Source organism: Lepisosteus oculatus, chromosome 1 (genome assembly GCF_040954835.1).
Source record: "Lepisosteus oculatus isolate fLepOcu1 chromosome 1, fLepOcu1.hap2, whole genome shotgun sequence".
NCBI classification, from domain to species: domain Eukaryota; kingdom Metazoa; phylum Chordata; class Actinopteri; order Semionotiformes; family Lepisosteidae; genus Lepisosteus; species Lepisosteus oculatus.
In genome coordinates this window covers 7094765-7113164 of record NC_090696.1, presented here as the reverse complement: position 1 = coordinate 7113164, position 18400 = coordinate 7094765, and the positions used below count along the sequence as shown (strand labels likewise).

Genomic DNA, 18400 nt, shown 5'->3' with positions numbered 1-18400 from the left:
TATCTTATTTCTTATTGTATTTGTTTCAGCTCTGGTTTATTGTGTGCTGCTTCATTCTCCATTGTTACAACATCTTTCCAGCAATATCTTTTGCTGGAAAGACTGCAAAACTGAAGGAAAAGCAATGATGTGAGGTTTTCTAAAAGAAAGATTATAAATGAGAGATAAGATAAGATTTTATTGTCCCCCGAGGGAAATTTTGTTATGGACACACAGCACTCCTGTACATTTAAATAGAATGCAAACAAAAAAAATGAAGAAAAGAAAAAACATTTCACATTATTTTATTACAAAAAATAAGAAAAACATTGCACATCCCTCTATTGCACAGTATAACACATACTGTAACTACAGGTAACATTTATAACACATCACAAAAACATATTGCACTCAAGTGGGTTGTAAGAGTCAAAATTGTGTTTATCCTTGACATTTGTGTTGACAGCTTTAATGGATAGTGGAACAAAGGAATGTTTGTATCTGTTTGACTTACATTTGGGAACCCTAAAACGTTTGCCAGAAGGAAGAGGTTCGGAAGGCCACGATGATTTACGTAAGATAGCATGACATTGTGGCATGGAAGAATCCAAGAAAAAAAGGAATTTGGTGCACCTCTCTGATACAAAAAAGAACACATACTGTACTGTACTCTTAAACAGGAAGATTTTTATTATTCTTTCATCAGGAATATACATTGGCGAAAAACATAGGCACTGAACAATTCTTTTGTTTTGATAGAAAAGTGGAAGAATGTACATGGTTGTGCAAAATATCATTGTAAATTCATTCTGATTCAGGCCGATTGGAAATAACCTGAAGCGTGGTAACGAGACTAAAATTGTAGTCAAGAGTGTAATAAAACTGATGTTCAGGTGGGATTTGGCATTTGTGAAAGTCAGTTAAAGGGACTAATGCTGCCATAGGAATCAACTCTGCAATACTATAGTAGGAGGGTCTAGACAACCTGGTATCACAGGGTGTCCTGTAATCCATCACTTTTAACAAACCATGTACCTACCGCTGTCCTGCTGGCATGTACAGTGTGCCAATGGCTGAATTAATGGTTAACCCAACATCCTATGATCAATCCTCAAATTACAATGCATCCATCTCAGCCAGACCATTACCCGGGATATGGTTGTTGTCAACTGGTTAAGTCAGTGTTTGGGATTCTACTATTCATTTTGTTTTAATGGGCAGTGACACCGTATTCCCCATATTCATCCACACAATGATTTTGTCTCCGGGTCGGGTAATTGATAGTCAGGTAGCTCCAGGGCTGTCTGAAAGTACAGCACATCAACTTCTTCTGCGGGACAATAAATTAGAGAATTTGCCTCTTTGAGCGTCTGTTTTAGCAACCAGAATGAGGAATAACAATGGTCTAACTGTCTCAATAGTGACACATAAATTATGAAAGTTCTAAGATGTTTTTAAAGTGTATGAAAAAATATTGGATGAGCAGTAATGCTGTTTATGTCAAAAACATTTGGCACAGGAACATTTACGCAGGGATTGAATGTTTGTTCAATTGGGACATTTTTATTAGGTAAAAACACAAAGGAAATCTTAATTTTGCTTAAGGTTTAGTTAATACTGATGTCATTTCAGCTGATTACAAAACATTTTCCTGTTTGCAAAAAGTTTCAGGTGATTAAACTTTGCATTTTATGTTACGTCATTCTATAATGTCATCTTTTCTTTTAATAATAAGTATGATCTAAAATATCAACATATAAACAAACATATAAAGTCTTTTTTCCTTAAACTTAAATGCCCACTCCTTGTTTCTGTAACCATGCATTCTTGACAAATGTTTTTTTTCGACTACAGTTCAAACAACTGTGGTCCAAAAAAAAACCATTTACATCTGCTTACCTAATTCTCCTTAACTAATTGATGCTCAACAATATGTGTTGCAGAACTAAAGGAAACCTTTAGGACTTCAGTAGATCTGTGAAATGTCTACTGCCTTTTCAGGACAGACGCCTACAGTGGTTTCTGTCAGAAATCTATTCTGTAAAGTACTGTGATGCCCCCCTGCTCAGCTGCGTCAGAGGGAACGATCTGTAGTAGGACACACTGTACCTAGAGATTTGATTTTTCCAAAATCCTTTCTCTTCCACTCATTATTCAACAAACTATGAGCAGTGCTCCATAAGCCAGCGGATTTCTGTTTCGCTTTTTTCTGCATGAAATCACGCACATGACCTTTTGACAGCTCACAAACCAACCTGCATTGCTGGCGTTGGAGTGCACTGAACAAGGTACATTGCGTTGCGCTGTTTCACGACTCTTCACTTCACCACTGTGATACTAATCCTAAGGGGAAGCACCTTTTATTTTAGCGACGTTGTTAAAAGAAAAAGCTTGACTCAATAACAGATGTACTGGACTAGGAAATGCTACCACTAAATGCATGTTTCCGTAAGAGGCCCTTCAGATCTATTTTTGTCTGGTCTGGCCAACAGTGGGCCATTTTATTTTTGTCACTGCGAGGAAATGAATACTTTATGCACAATCTGCATTTAAAATATGTGAAATGAATGCAAAGGGATGCTTCCCTTCAGGGCCCACAGCAGGGTGAGTGTCAGATCGTTAACAATACTGCAAAGCTTCAGATGCCCAGCGGGCTTCACTGGATACCCCAGCCAATGGACGCTGGGACAGGACAATCCTTCACAGTTGGACACTGACATACATGTACAGTATGTCATGTGTGCAGTTCTGCCCTTGTCTGGTTATGATCAAGGTCCTTGGGAACATTTTAACCTCACATAGCAATATAGCCTCACCTCCCGAAAACAGCAAGAGAATATTGCAAATCTCTGTAAAACACCTGCTCCTCTGCCACGGGAACATTCAGTATTGTCTGGGTTCTTACTGGATTATGGTGCTTTAACGGGATCAAATGAGCCTAGTTGTACATAGTTCAGACTCAGATTGGCAGGGTCTGTATATACAGCGGGGCTCAGCATGCACATTAAATGAGGGCATGTACTGTTTTGGAAATTATTGAATGTAGCCGCTGTATATTCTACAATGAGAAATGAGCGAAGTCTCTTGGACAGGAGGCTCACTTTGGGTACACACAACTCAGTTACCTCAAAAATTGCCTTTACCACCACTTAAAACATTCTAAAGGAGCAGCCCTGTTTCTCTGTTGACCATTTAATGCACTGTCCTCCTGACTTCCCATCTTGAATACTGCAGTGCTGTATTTACTGGGCACCAATCAAATAGTATCAACAGATGCTTGCAGCATCAGCAAGAATTCTAACTAGTACCAGGAGGCATCAGTACATTGCTCTGTGCCTGAATGTATTGGTAAATCAGTTTATGAGTCAAAGTTTCTCTTTACCTGCTGTGACCACCTAAAACTCGCTCCTATGGTGAGTGAGACCCCGTAATTCTGTGCTGTTCACATCTCCTGTGCGGTGGAGAGTTGCAGGAAGGAAGTCGGCTGTTCAGTGAGTTTTCTCACACTCTCACTTTGGGACTTTCGGCAGGTGTGTTCTCTAGGGTGTATTTTATTCTATGCCGATGGACAATTAGACGAATTAGTGCAATTTGTTATTGCACGTACAGTACAGTAGTTCCCTAATTTGAGTGGCAGAGTGGAGCTGTGGTGAGCATTATAGCCCCGCAGTGCTGGGGTCCTGGGTTTAATTCTTGGGGTCCTATGTGTGTGAAGTTTGTATGTTCTCCCTGGGTTTCCACCAGGTGCTCCAGTTTCCTCCCAGAGTCCAAACACATATTGCGAGATTAAATGGTTTCTGGGAAAATCGGCACTGGTGTGAGTGTGTGCATGTTGGCATCTGTGTGTGTCCTGCCATGGACTGGTGTCCTGTCCAGGGTGTATCCTGCTTTGCACCTGTTGCTTGCCTAGGTAGGCTCTGGCTCCCCTGCAACACTGTATTGAATAAAGGATGGATGGATGGTTCTCATAGTTACTGCAAGGACTGTCTATAAGGGAATTTGTGATGCAATCTCTTCCATTCTTTCTGTTGCTCAGTCTCACCCTATAGTTCAGTTCACAGTTTCTGTGCCTGTAAAACACAGGGAACAAATCTATTACCCTCAGAATAACAGAGGGAGAGGGATCCATTAATTTCTGCATAAGATTCCTTTTTTTTTTACTTGCAAGGCTGTTCAATTTTTTTTTCGGTGTATAATCAGCTGCATTCTCTAAACCACCTACACCGTTCTTCAAGATCAGACATTAGTCTGTTGGCCAATGCATGATTCAAAGACTTAATCTATTGGGGCTTGATTGTTATTGTAGCTGTCTAATTATGCACCTTGATTAGAAAACCCAGCTGAGGCTTCTCATCTAACAGAAGTTCCGTCTGCTGTTCCTGTTCATGCAATCCGGGGGCATACTATTAATCAAGGCTTACGCAAAAGCCAACAGCCTTGAAAAAAAAAACATTCTTAACCTAGAGGGGCACATGTCACTTACATACCGTTTCATTTCGACAAGAAAAGCACATGTGATTCAATTAAATTTACTTCACCAGTATCATTACCAGAACGTAATATTCAATGTACATTAAATTGAAACAAATACTTCAACATAATGTACTGTAGCTACACAGTTCATTATGCGCACTCCATCCTCTCCCTTCCTAATAGTACTTTGCTCTCTGACCTAATGAATAAATCCGACCCACTCTATTTTTAATCAGCCTACCTGCCACACCCGGTTTGCACCCGAAACTAGCATTAGTCACAAAGTCCAACACAGAGCTGTAGAAGTACCGGGAAGTGATTAGGATATTCAGCAGTGTGGATGCATCGGGATGAATATTAATGGGCTGTGAGAGTCTAGAACAAGCTACCAGGTCATGTGGTTGAAGCTGCTAACCCGGTTTCCATCAACAAACAGCTGGAGGAGATCCCCACATAAATTAACTCCGAACTACTAGACAGCCGGGGGAGCTGGATGACCTCGTCTTGTTTGCTGCCTTTGTTGTGTTTTTATGAATATGAATGAGAGGTGACAACGTCACGCTGCCGGCTTTGTAAATACTCCTGCTGCGTGACCCCCTGACCCCTTGCAAACACCTCCAGACTGGTGGAAAGCCTTGTACAAGGGATGTTGAGAGCACAAGAAAGATCACAATCGCCAGCCATTTCTTGAAAGGCACCAGGGCATCAGCAATGTGGCTAGGTAGCATGTTCCACACTCCCACCACCTTTTGGGTAAAGAAGTGTGTCACGTGTGCTCGTATTCAAATGCACTTCTACATACATACTGTATTCTACATATTCAGTAGTTTCAACTTGTGCCCTTCTGTTTTGTGTTTCACTGTTCATTAGGCGGAAGTCTTCTGGGCTGATTGCGTCAAAGCTTTGGGGGATTTTGAATGCTTGTATCAGGTCTGCTGTTTTTCTGATCCTTCAGCCTGTCAGTATAGGACCTTTCCTTAATTGTCACACTTGTTAACACTTGCAAAACTAATTTCTTTGGAATTTGCGTGGCTTGTATTTTGTCCAGTTTTTATTTGTTTTATCTTATTGTATTCTTTGGAGAATCACTTTAGGGTATCTGTTATGCAAAAATAAGCATTACTATTAAAAGTCATAGTTTCAAATATTGTTTTTTAATGTGTGATCCATAAAGCGTTATTTCGAACTTCAGTGTTGCAGTTATAATCCAGAACCAGATCTTGACTTCAATTAAATTTCTGACCACGACTCTACTGGAATATGTTAATATGTTTGCAGTTATAACAGAAACTAATCCTGCCTTTAAGAGCTTTGTTGTACAGTCATACGAAAATGCTCCAGAAATGGGTAGTAACCAAATAAAGAACACTTCGGTAGATAGTAATTTTAATATCCGCCTGAAACTAGCTGGCTCTCACGTAAGATGTGTGCCTTACAAACAACCCACTATCTGTATTATTGCTTAATTTGCGCAATATGCCGTAGTACTAAACTAGTAAAAGCTTTAAGCACTATACAATCTAGTTTTAAAATACTGTGTATTATACTGTGATATTGGATTATTATACTTATATAACGGGATAGCCAAATAATCGAATTTTCACAAACGACCGAGGTAAAAAAAAAAAAACCGACTGTACAACTTTGAATTAAAAATAAACACAAAAACAAGTTACCGGCGTTGGATAACAGGATGGCTTCGTCTGAAGGCATAGTTTGATTGTCTTCATGTAAATTATGGGCAAAAACTGCAATGTGTTTGCAGGAAAAAAATAATTATTATTAAATCATTAATACTGGAATAGGTACTATTATTGTATGGGTTCCCTTTAAAATGAGACTGAAAGTGAGTTATTTTTTAAATTAGCAGTATAGACCCACTTCACTGGGTTTATCTCCATCGGACACCAAGAGCGTTTTTGTGCTAGTACAGTACGTGTAATTTCAGATACCGTTGGCTACAAAGACACTGAAACGCCTTGTTGTGCAAAAGCTCCTGTCCTCACCGCCGTTTTGAGCGTCTCAGCAGGAAACAGCCGGCAGCAACACCAGCAATCGCTCCAGCACACTGACAGCTGAAACAAGACGCCGCCGCGTAAAGCCACAGACAACGTAAAGAAGTCAGCCGAACGAAGCATGAGGACGGTAGAGGAACAGCTACTGTACTTCTATTTACTGTTACCCAGATAAACAAGAATGCAGTTCAACGTGAGAACATCTGAATTGTTGCAAACGAGAGGGGGCACTTCTGGTCATCTAACGTTTCGTTGCTAGTAGCTGGCTGATCCAGATGTTTTTTGATGGAAGTCTGGGTTTCGTCTTCAGCAGCAAGAGCATTTGTATTAGTGTGTTGCATTCTCTCATAAGCCTTTGGGTAAAAAAAGTGTCTATTGTTCGCGATTTTAAAAGCACTTCCACGTAGTTTCCACTTATCGTTCGCATTTTGCTGTTGATTCAGCTGAGGTTCATTGTTTGATTGTCAAACTGTCAGCGTCAACGCCTTTGAGGAATTTTAATACAGTTTTCTTTGCCCAAGACTAAAAAGATTCAGTTCTTTTTGACTGTAAGAGTGGGACGTTCATTTAAGCCAGGGAACGTGTCTGATAGCTCATTTTCTTAACCGATTCAGTCAATCAAAGTTTATCAAATGCACAACAATACAGCGTGCAGCACTAATTGCTGGCAATGAAATGTCTTTTCTGAGAGCTCACCAGGGGGAAATAAAAATAAAATCACACAATTAAAAGTTACAGAATAAAGTTACATAATAATAGTGCAATCAAAATGTAATTAAAAAAACTAAATATAAATAAAAATGCTACATTTCCAGGGTGTAAGCAATACATTATGTCCAAACAATGCAATATGCAGAATGCCAAATACAATGAATGTAACCTGACCATTTAACAGAGACCATTAGGGTGGTTGCAGAAGGTGACTGCAAGTTGGCTGTTTAGCAGTCTTATTGCCTGGAGGTAGAAGCTGTTCCATAATCTGTGGGTCTTTGACTGAATTCTTCGATTTTACCAGATGGTAGGAGGGAAAGCAGTTTGTGACTGGGATGACTGGGATCCTTGAGAATAGACCTGGCCTTCTTCAGACATCTAGCTGAGTAGATCTCCTGGATGTTCGGTAGCTCACAGCCGGTGATGAGCTGCGCTGACTTCACCACCCTCTGCAGTGCTCTGCGATCCCAGGCGGAGCAGCTCCCATACCAGGCAGTGGTGCAGCCAGTCAGGATGCTCTCAGTAGTGCACCTGTAGAAGCTGGCCTGGATATGTGAGGGCATGCCAAACCTCTATAGCCTCTGTGATGATAACTCCCAGGAACTTAAAACTGCTGACCCTCTCCACTGCTGTCCGAGATATTGCATAAGAGACAAGCAATATGTTGTTTAACATTTGGTGACTAAATTGTACACATTCTTCATGAGAGTTTACCAAGGCATTGTGTATTTGTTAGAATTCGAGAGAACTTTGAGAACATAAGAAAGGTTATGAACGAGACCGTTTGGTATTTAAGTGTTTTATGTGGAAAGAGTGCATCTTTGCACGCATTGTAGGAGTTGTTTTTAATAAACAACTCAAAGTTCTGAAGCAGAACATTGGTTCAATACAACATTTCCCTGGATGTTCATTGTTTAATGAGCGTGTTCAGTGGTATTCTTTAATTTCCATGGTGTTAATAACTACACCTCCTGTAAGCTGATGATCACACATGCTCCTTCTGCCAAGTATTTCTTCTCAGTCTAAAGATAGGAACATGGAAGACTGTGAAGAAACAGATATTGCAGACTGTTTACAAATGTTGTTATTAAGCTTTAAATGATTATTTATTAATTATTCAGGTAAACCAAGCCAATCAAGACCTTGTTATATTATAGGCAGAATCAGAGGTTTAGAATTAGCTGAGATTTGGCAAAACTCTTTAAATTGAATTCCTGCATAAATGACTTTCAGACCTACAGAACAGATATTTATCATGTTTCCACTTTTGCACTAGAACAGTGCTGGGTGAGGTGGACAGTCAAACTCAAAGCTGTTCCAAGTGCTTCTGTATATCAATAAATAAACCATCCATAAACCAACCTTTTGTCGGTTGAGCTTCTTGCATAAATCTACAAAGTTAATAATAATAATAATAATAATAATAATAATAATAATAATACTTATTATTATTATTATTATTATATTATCATTGTTATTGTTATTATTATTACTATTATTGTTATAATTATAATAATAATAATGAATACAGTTGCAATACAGTGCCTTTTGTGGATGATGGGAGTTACTGTATGTGCTGATGCAGAGCTCATTTAGTTATGACAAGAGAGCTAGGATGTATCAGATAGGCAGAGCAAGAGGCATGAGAGAGCAATGTTAAGCAGGTGGGAGAAAGGTACCCTAATAATATTCCTAACATGTGCTACACATAACAACACAGGGTCACAAGGTACTCCAAAGTTTTTAACTTCCAGCAAAGTTCTGATTTCAGCATTGCACTCTTGCTTATTGATGTTCAGTGGCGGTCATTTACTCTATCTAGAGGTGGAGATCCCCTAGAATTTGAAGTACAGAAATGAGACTTTTGATACTACGGTGGAATTTATGGGAATATTTAGATTTACTACATAGGCACTAGTCGTTTTATAAATTGACAGACGTGGTTACCGTGCATCCATTTGGAAATGGTTTGGACAGCACTGTCACAGTTCTGCAATTCTTCATTTCAAAATCCATAATCAAATGTTAGACAAAGAGCACCCGGCTGCATATCATTTTAGACAAGTAGAGGAAGGCCTTGGTGTTTGGTTGCTAGACCTATGCAACAGTGGACAAAACACATTAACTTAGAGCGAGAGATTTCCAAGTAATGCACACTGCTTGCCCAGCATCATGTCAGTGGAAGGGGAAGGGTTACGTTCTGTTTTGTCACAGGGACTGTGGGTCACAGAAGGGACTGAAATGCTACTGCATGGTACTGTATATGCAGCTGCGCGCAGTCAATCGGCGCTTTGTCAGAAAAAGACGCAGGCTCTCTTTACGCATGTGTGTGGGCATTAAGAATGTACTGCCAATGTGTTGCATCACATACGTGCTTCCTACACACCGCAAATGTCGTTTGCTGCCACGAACAACAGATTGCAGCAGAACGCAATCCAGCGAGATGTCCAGTAATAGAATCCAAATCCTTTCCACAAGACTAGTGGCGTGTCCTTCTGTCTCGTACATGCTTCATCTGTTTGAACTGCAGATTGGGAAAACCTGGCGCAGTTCATTTAATAGTTCCTGAATCTAACCTGATGGCCAACAGAAAGCTTTGCTTTCTAAAAGCCACGATTATTCTTGCAATAAAACACCCGGCTCGATTGAGGCGTAGGAATGAGGTGAAAGATTTACATCCCAGGGCTGTATTACACAGTCAAACATATCATCAAGAGAACTCAGAACATCTCAACAATTGGCCAATAGGATCAAGGGATGAAATGAACATCACATGTAACAGGACTGATAGGATCGATAATCCTTCTTTGCACGAGGGAGTACAGACCAGTAATGGGAGTCCAGACCAGAATAGCCAGCCTTGTAGCTGGGGGTGTCCAAATGGAATTCTTCAGGAAAGGTGTCCTGTGTCAGCTGTCGGTGGTCTTCATCTAATACACAGGCAATCTTCAACAAACTGCTCAGACAGCATATCAGGATTAAGGTGGTTAAGGTGGAGTGCATGTATCTATTCCCCCTTTATTGCCTGTGTTAAATTTGGACTATATCTGTTACAGGACATTAAAGCTGAGGGTTGCGCTATAGTCCAGATTTACAAGGAGATCCGATCGTCCCACCAACATCACACACAATAAAATGCCCCATCCACCACCTCTTGAATAATAAGTGTATATCTGGATCCACGCTCACGAGCAACACTGTGGACATATGATTAATGTATTAACAAACAACATCACCTTTCAGACTTGAGCAAAAGAAGTGAAAATGATGCGCTCTTAGGCCATCAGAGTATTTTTTATCATTAATATTCAAGTGAATGAAAGGTGTTTAGGTAATTATATTCAGTGAATGTGAAATGAGGCCTACACAGATTACTGCCAATACATGACATTTTATGCACGACCAATGGGGAATAAAAAGAACAACCATGGAGCTAGTCCTTGATAACACATAAAAGAAAAATACATTTTCATTCCCAGATGCAACCATTAAATGAGCTATAATGAAGCTCATGGGAAGAAGTAGACAGCGCGCAGCTCAGATGTACAGTTAACTGAATCCAAAAATAAAAATAACAACAAGTTCCCCTGAGTGATTTCTGAAAGTAAGATGGACTGAAGGTACATTCAGAGGTGCCACAGGCTTTAACAGAGGTACGGAGAACGAATTCACCCATGGCCCTTTGAACCTTCTCCTTACAGTACGTTTGGGTTTCTGAGCAGTCTGGCTGGTGTGTTCAGCAGGCGTGATCCATTCCTTGGCCAGGGGCTTTGAGACCCAGTTCCAGCTGCCCCCGAGGTTTGTGGATGGGGCAGATGTTTATGAGGCGGTCAGTTAATCTGAGACTCTGCACACTCCTGTGCTGACAAGTCCTGTCCTGGCTAGACGTCTACAGTGTGTCACGTACAGTAGGTAGCTGTGTCAAGCCTGCGTAGGCTGCGAAGGAACAAGTAAAGGGCGAAACGATGTGTTGCTTTTCTTCTCTTTTCAGCATGAATCTTTACTGGTTCGTCTACAGTGCCCAACAGCTGCTCTTCTTGCATGGCATCTTACACGCAGCTGGGGCAGCAGGGGTTAGCAGTGGTGGCTGCAACCACTTCCAGCTAGCTGGGTCTTTGTCCATTCATCGTGGGGCCACTGCTTTCTCCCGTGTCCTGTGTGTCACTGACTGGAGGGGAGGGGAGACAAATATATTTTTCCTATGTCTCATCACTGTTACTCAAGGATCTGTCAAATCCAAAGGCAAAAAGTGAAGAGTGAATTTTGAAGACTCCCTGGTTACAGAGCTGTTACTGGATTACATTGAATGAGTGAGTGAATGAATGACTGAATGAATTAGATGATATCTTCCGAATAATAAGCAAGTACTGGGCAAACGTTGGCCTTGCTGATTGGAATACCATTTACTGTACTTAATGCTGTGGGCAAAGGTTTCATGCCAATACCAACCATCATGTTCATTAGAACATAAGAAATTTAATATGGAAAGCAGAATAGAAGAAAATTTTCAGACAAAAGGAGACAATTCAGCAAATCTATTTTAATTGGATTGTGGAAACGAAATGTTTTCTTCCAGTCATTCTGTCAATAAATCCAGAATTTCAGGATAAAAAGCGTGCTAGTGCAGCTTGTTCCACACTCCCAAATATGAGTGTGAGGTTATGATGATAATAAACCTCTCAAAGCCTTTGGCCCTACAGTAAATTCATTTCATTTTTATATCTGACATTTCTCATCTCTATCCATTTTCATTCCACATGTCCTGGTGAGGGTTGTGTTTTTTCCTGAATCCCTGTAAAATGATTTGTTCCTAAAAACACCAATCCTTATATACGGTCGATAGAATAAAGTGATTGGCCTACTTGTCCTTTAATTAAACACGGTCCATTAATGGGGTAAGAGGTCATATGAGGATAGCCAAAAAATTAACAATCGTAGGCTCAACTCCAACCCACCAAGTGCCAGCAGTCTTTAACCAAACCAACTCACCGTCAAAGCAGTGTCTGCTAATCTATTTTTTGCATGGAATCATTCCTGAATCAGTGCATCCAAGAGAACACGACTACAAACTGTCTGACAGTGGTACAAATGCTCCTGAAAACACGACCGCTGAAAGAATACTCTGAGAAAACTGCAAAAAACAAGGTTAGTCTTTTTGCTGTTCTTTCCACGGGGCTGTTAAAAACACTTTGCTCAGATAAACGTGCATTCTTAAGTAGTATTGACCAAATTTCTACATGATTAAAGAAACACAAAAAGCCCATTTTAAATCAGTTCTTATTCTGAAAGCAACTGTGAAGTGTCCCAAATAGCTTCTAAACTATCACACTTGAAATCAGTGAATAACATATATTTCTGCAACAGTGAGTGAAGGCTAATGAAAAGTGAGGCATGCTAGGCTCTGAACAAAACAAGCTTAGACACTCATAGACATGAAGAACAAATCTTATATTTTCATAAAACAATGTCTGTCATCATTGGCAATGTTTTAAAACAATCACGCTAATACAATTCTAAATCATACTGTAGGTACAGTATAAAAATCAATGGACTGAAGTGTGCTGCACCTGAACATACAAACAGTAGTATATTTGAACTGTAGTCAATTATTTTAAATTGGAACATTGCCAAATGATTGGTGGCTCTGTTAGTACGTTTGTAATAAGCTTCAATCTTGGCATATTGCACGAATTCAATAAGAATTGTACTCCAGAGTGCTGATACTGCTATTTTCACAGCAGAAAAAGAATACCTATTGATTCTGCTGAAATAAAATCAGTAGACTTTTCCAAATTTCTTATACAGTTTTCCTTCTTTCGTTAAAAAAATAAAGGAAGCATCATATATCAGGCTACACTGGGTGCTTCTTTAACCAAAGAGGTGATATGTAATCTTCTGTGAATAATCCTTACAGCCACAGTAACTGTATCAAATGTCTTTATCTTGAAGCCAGATACAAATATGTGCATTTACTGTATCCACTGAAGTTGATGTTATGTGGAGTTTGCTGCCCTATATTCTTTGTTTAGGCATGTTGTTAGTCTTTCTAAATCTAATTTAACTTCTGTGAACACTGTCACTAACACCTGACTCATCAAAATAAAAAGTCATCATGCTTTAGGATTACAAAATGTGCGTATGATGCAGCACAGGTTCCAACAAGCTGCTGAAGTACAGTACAGCTGCCTGTATGGTCTATACCATTTTCCTGCCTTTTCAGCATTTCCATAAAATATGATAGGCATGTTCAAGCAATGACAGAAAGCCTCAGTTTCAGAACTGCACACCTTTTGCTGATGTTTTTTAGTCATTTGTAGTTGCTATGGGAGAAAATCACTTACACCATGTGATAAAAACAAATGTTTTATTCATAAACATTTGTAATAAAAATAACAACATTCAAATTTGCTCTGTACAAAAAAAATGATACTTATATACAAATATATGGTTTAACAGTTAATATAACTTAAGGCAATCCAAGTTACATTTCATTTTTACATTCTCTAATGACAGTACTCTAATTTTTGGTGAAGCTGCATTGTAACCTTGAGTCAATACATTTTTTTCATCTTAAAAAGATAAGCATCACTTTTGTACAAATATATACAGTGAAACAAGCAGTCCTACACCAAGAATATTATATATTAACAACTGCCATACATTATAGTACTGTGTTGCAGCAATATGTGCTACTGATTTACTCAAGTACAATGTTTAGCTCTGTGCTTCAGACTCTGTAAAGATCTATCAACATGGAACCCTCCAAACAAATGTCTACAGTCTACTTTCCAATCATAAATTGAACCTTTAGAACATTTAAGGAATCTTTTCACTCTTGTGCAACTGTTGGTTCAGATTCTGTACCACTTATTACTGTATATTTATGTGCTTCTGTTTTATTTTCTTATAATGTTATAGTTAATTTACATATATTTATTTGTTCCACATTGAAAGTTACTACTGTTTAGTTTCCAAAAATATTTTAACCACCTGAATTGATTCCAAAACTTGTCTTTAGAACCTATGAACTATATACCAATAAAGACAATAATGTCATTGATGGTGAACATCCTCATTCTCTCAAAACCCCTGTATCTTTTCAACAGCACATACTGAACATGGAGAGTAAATTTAAAGATACATATCATTGCTATTAAAAAAATTCCCCAAAAAACACATTGTTTCTGGAAATATACATAATCAATTAGAAAAATACAATTTAAGAGGATTGTTACAAATATATTTATTTGCCACTGATTCTGTAGCATTCCACAAATCATTTATATATGCATGTATATAAATGCAGCACAATTATCATTCAACAATATACTGATTCAGCAAAGCAGATTCTCTAAAACCTTGGCACAAAGATGACCTCCTCTTACTAGAGGCAAAGAGGTATTTTACATTCAAGATATACAATTTAATGTCTCTCGTTCTTTCCCTGCGTTTCAAACATGTTTTCACAGCAGGGACACAATGCCTTGGTTTTTCAAAACATATAATATTTAGCTCCCTATAAAATATAAACATGCAAATTTTATTAAACAGTTTCATAACTTTTTTTTTAGATTAAAAGCGTAAAAAGCAAATCATACATGACACTCAATCGGCAAGTCATTTATAAGTGCAATGCTTATTTCCCTTCTCGTACAATCCGATGTGCACTGAGGTGGGAGCTGTTCAGATTCCGAGTGCTGAAGTCTCCAAGTCTGGCTGTTGATGAATTTAAGTTCTTAGCTCTTTTTTTTTTCTTTCTCTCTCTCTCCTTACAACGAATAATTGTATAAGGACACTGAGTGTAGCAGCAAAACAACTCATTTTGTCTTTGTGGGTGTTGAGGTCTTAGCACTGGACCGTCGCGAAATGTTTTAGTAATACTGTCAATCATGTATTGTAAGCAATCAATTTTCTTCGCTTGCTTCGAACCACAAACTTTAGACCTTGGAATGAGCAGCACACGGATCGCAGTCAAATAATATTATTCACTTTCCAGCTCGGTCGCTCCAAACCATAATGCCAGCCCTTTTCACTCGGTTCCTTTCTTCTCTCTCTACCGTCGGCGTTGACAGTTACACCAGAATCTGATCTGACAACTCAAGTGGGCAGATTTTGTACACCGCAAACATTGCTCTGACATTTGTAAACAGTACTCAGCTGTGTTACAAAGCACTTTAAATCTTCCAAGACGGAAAGATTTGATATCATGCACGAATAGGCCATTTATATCTAGCATGTGCGCGTTCAGATTCCTTCGGGTAAAGAAAACGAGCAAGCAGTCAGTATCTGAGGCTTCAGCTCCATCTTCTCCTTCTGTTTCAAGTGCACACGCCCGTGCCTTTTCCGCTCGTCGCTGCGGGCGAACCTGCGGCCGCACACATCACAGGAAAACGGTTTCTCTCCCGTGTGGGTCCGGGTGTGGGTAGTCAGGTGGTCGCTCCGGCTGAAGCTTCGCAGGCAGATGCGGCACTGGAAAGGTTTGTGGCCGGTGTGAATGCGGAGGTGGCGGTTTAACTCGTCGGACCTCGAAAAGCGCCTCTCGCAGTTTTCCATCGGGCAGGAGAAAGGCTTTTCCTTGGCCGGTGCGCCCGGGTTGGCTGGGCTTTTCCTGGCACGGGGTGATTTTTCTACCTGCATGCCGCTCCTCAGGTAGGCGTCTGGCACCAGGGACGGATACAGGAGTGAATCGATGGCACTGGAGAGTGTAGTTGAGGTGTAAGCTAGATCACACTGGCTTGTTAAAGTCTGAATCCCCATGTTAGGAAATAAATTGGGTTTCAGCGCACTGGTCACGTTGTTGGAAGCACACATGTTCTGCGCTTGGTAGCTGCCGAACAGGTGGCTCTGGAAATTCTGTGGGCCCTCGTCCAGGAAGCTCTGTTCCTGTTTGATTGCAGTGTCCAATTTGCTCATTAGTTCTGAGGTAGTGCAGACGGGAGAAAAGGAATCTAGGAAATCTTTCGAATCCACTTGTTGATCAGAGGAGCCGTCTCCCGCCATGGGGAACATTTCCGAACCGTAATTTGTTGAGATATAGGCGTGATTTTTACCGAATGAGTTCCACTCGTAGCAGCTGCTCTCGAATTCGCTTTTCACTGTTACGGGGAAGGCGGCTGCCTCCGTGTGTGGCTCGGGTGGCTTCTGGGTTAAATCTGGAGACGCGGCGCCGAAGTCAGCTTGTGCCAGGGAAGACTCCTGCGCTGGCATGCCCGTCTGCAGGTTGGGGTAGCCCGAGCACATCTGCGTTTGCGAGTACAGCGCTGGAGACGTGGCGGCCGTCGAGCAGGCTGGGGGTGTGGACTGGAACCCGGGGCCAGAGAAGCCTCGGCCATCGTCCATCTGAGAAGGCGACGGGTTCGCGCTCTCCGGGTGACTCTGGTGCATCTCCGAAATGGGCAACGTAGAAATCCCCACGATTTCTGTGATCATGTTGAGCAACGTCTCGGTGGTGAAAGCGCCCCCCTGGGTGGTTTCCACATAAAAGCTGCCGGAGTAGGAAAGAGAAGAGGGGAAAGTGGGGCTTGTTCCCTCGCTGGGGTCAAAAAAGAAATTCGACGCCTCAGTCGGGGGTTCAATGGCAGCACCTTTCGATAAGAAAATGAAAAACAGCGTTATTACACGACAACCGATCACCTGAAGCCGAACACGGACACTGGATGAATGCTAATTCTGCATTTGTTATGTAAGCAGGGGATCCAACAGTTATTATGCACCGCGGTGCCTTCTTTTTAACAACCTTACATTCCGCTAGTTTCAAGCAATCCGCGCAGTACGTGGCTGTACTGTTGTGTATTTCGGGTTACGCCGTGATTTTGACCTCAGGACCACAGTTTTAAAGCCGCAAACACGTGCCGATTTTCGCGACGCACTCACCTTCGCTGAACTGAACAGGTGATCCCATCTGCGCCTCGGTGCTGGTGTCCTGGCTCGTTTCGGGTCCAACTGTTTCAATCGCAGGGGAGGAGCCGCAACAGTTGTCGTACTGAGAATAAAACGAATCCTGGGAGCTTAAATCCATGTTGTTGAGCATGTTGGCGCCGTGGATGTTGCGAAAACGAGTTGAGTGTGGAAGGGATGCACCCCGGCTTCTGCTGTGGAGCAAGATAGTGAGTTACGTCCAAAATCGCTCAGCTGCAGAAAAACGCTTCAGTAAATAAAGCGGGATTCCCTGTTCTCAAAAGCGTATCCACAATTCCAGGTCGGTGGCTCATCTGATATCTGTTGCTGTGAATTCACATCAGCGTTTTAGCCCTCCTCTCCTTTTATACACTTTGCGGGTCTCTGGTCCCACCTCCCCATTCATCATCTCCAGTGAGAGGATTCCCCGCTGCGTATTCGCTAGTCAACTTATTGCCCATATTTGGACAGAGGATGTGACGGGGATACCCAAAAAAGGAGACCTACGTTTGTGACGTAGATAACAGCAACACTCTTCAAGATCTTTATGCGAAAGTCAGGGTATGCTTTTTGCTGTGTCTATGATTCTGTCTACATCTATTGTATGTCTTGGCAGCTTTTAAGTTATTTACTGTTGGAGTACTGTGTTTATTTCCAAAAACGTGTGCCTTTTTATCTGTGAGCATCTTTCTTTAATAATTCGTTTGTTTGCTGATATCTGTGGTGATCGTGTGTCGTGGTTGCTTCTTGCTAGTCTACCAATTATAATTCTAAACATCCTAAGGATGGACGAATAGTCGTTTGAGGTTCTGATCGATTTAGTCCTGGACACAAAGGTTCCCTCTGTTGCGCATTTTCTTGATTATATAACGGCAGGGAATGCAGTCTTGTGGTACTGTATCTATGCTGTTTCATCGGAATTCTGTCTTGTCGAAGGATAATGTTGGTGTATGTCGCGGTTAGCTTTGCATTAATCTTAATATAATTGAATAAATACACGCGTTTACCCTCAAGTAGTTCACAAATTGCTTCCTGTTGCAAAGGTCTGCTGCATTTTAATGGAAAAAAAAAGTAGTAAGGTTGGACATGAAGTGTTTAATTTAATCAAATGATCGTTCGATTTAGAATGAATCTTTTGTTTAAACCTTTCAAACAGCCGAGCATTAACTATAACTATCTCAGCCGAAGCTGTTGGTAACATCATACACAGAAGTTATGGTCTCCAGAAAGTTTCACGTTCGCGTTTTCTGTCGTGCGGTTTCTTCTCAGCCTATCTGGAAATTCTACTTATAGAGCAACAGAGCACATTTCTGTCAAGTTAGTTT

General features: G+C 40.7%; 1 protein-coding gene across 1 annotated transcript; it reads right to left on the bottom strand.

Moving 5' to 3' along the window:
• Nucleotides 1–13525: 13525 nt before the first annotated feature.
• Nucleotides 13526–17395, bottom strand: LOC102696958 (early growth response protein 4). The gene is made up of 2 exons (XM_006629187.3): nucleotides 17052–17395; nucleotides 13526–16762 (listed from the first exon to the last, which is right to left on the bottom strand). Exons 1-2 carry the CDS (start codon nucleotides 17206–17208, stop codon nucleotides 15423–15425), a joined length of 1497 nt encoding a protein of 498 aa, XP_006629250.2. The 5' UTR covers nucleotides 17209–17395; the 3' UTR covers nucleotides 13526–15422.
• Nucleotides 17396–18400: the final 1005 nt, after the last annotated feature.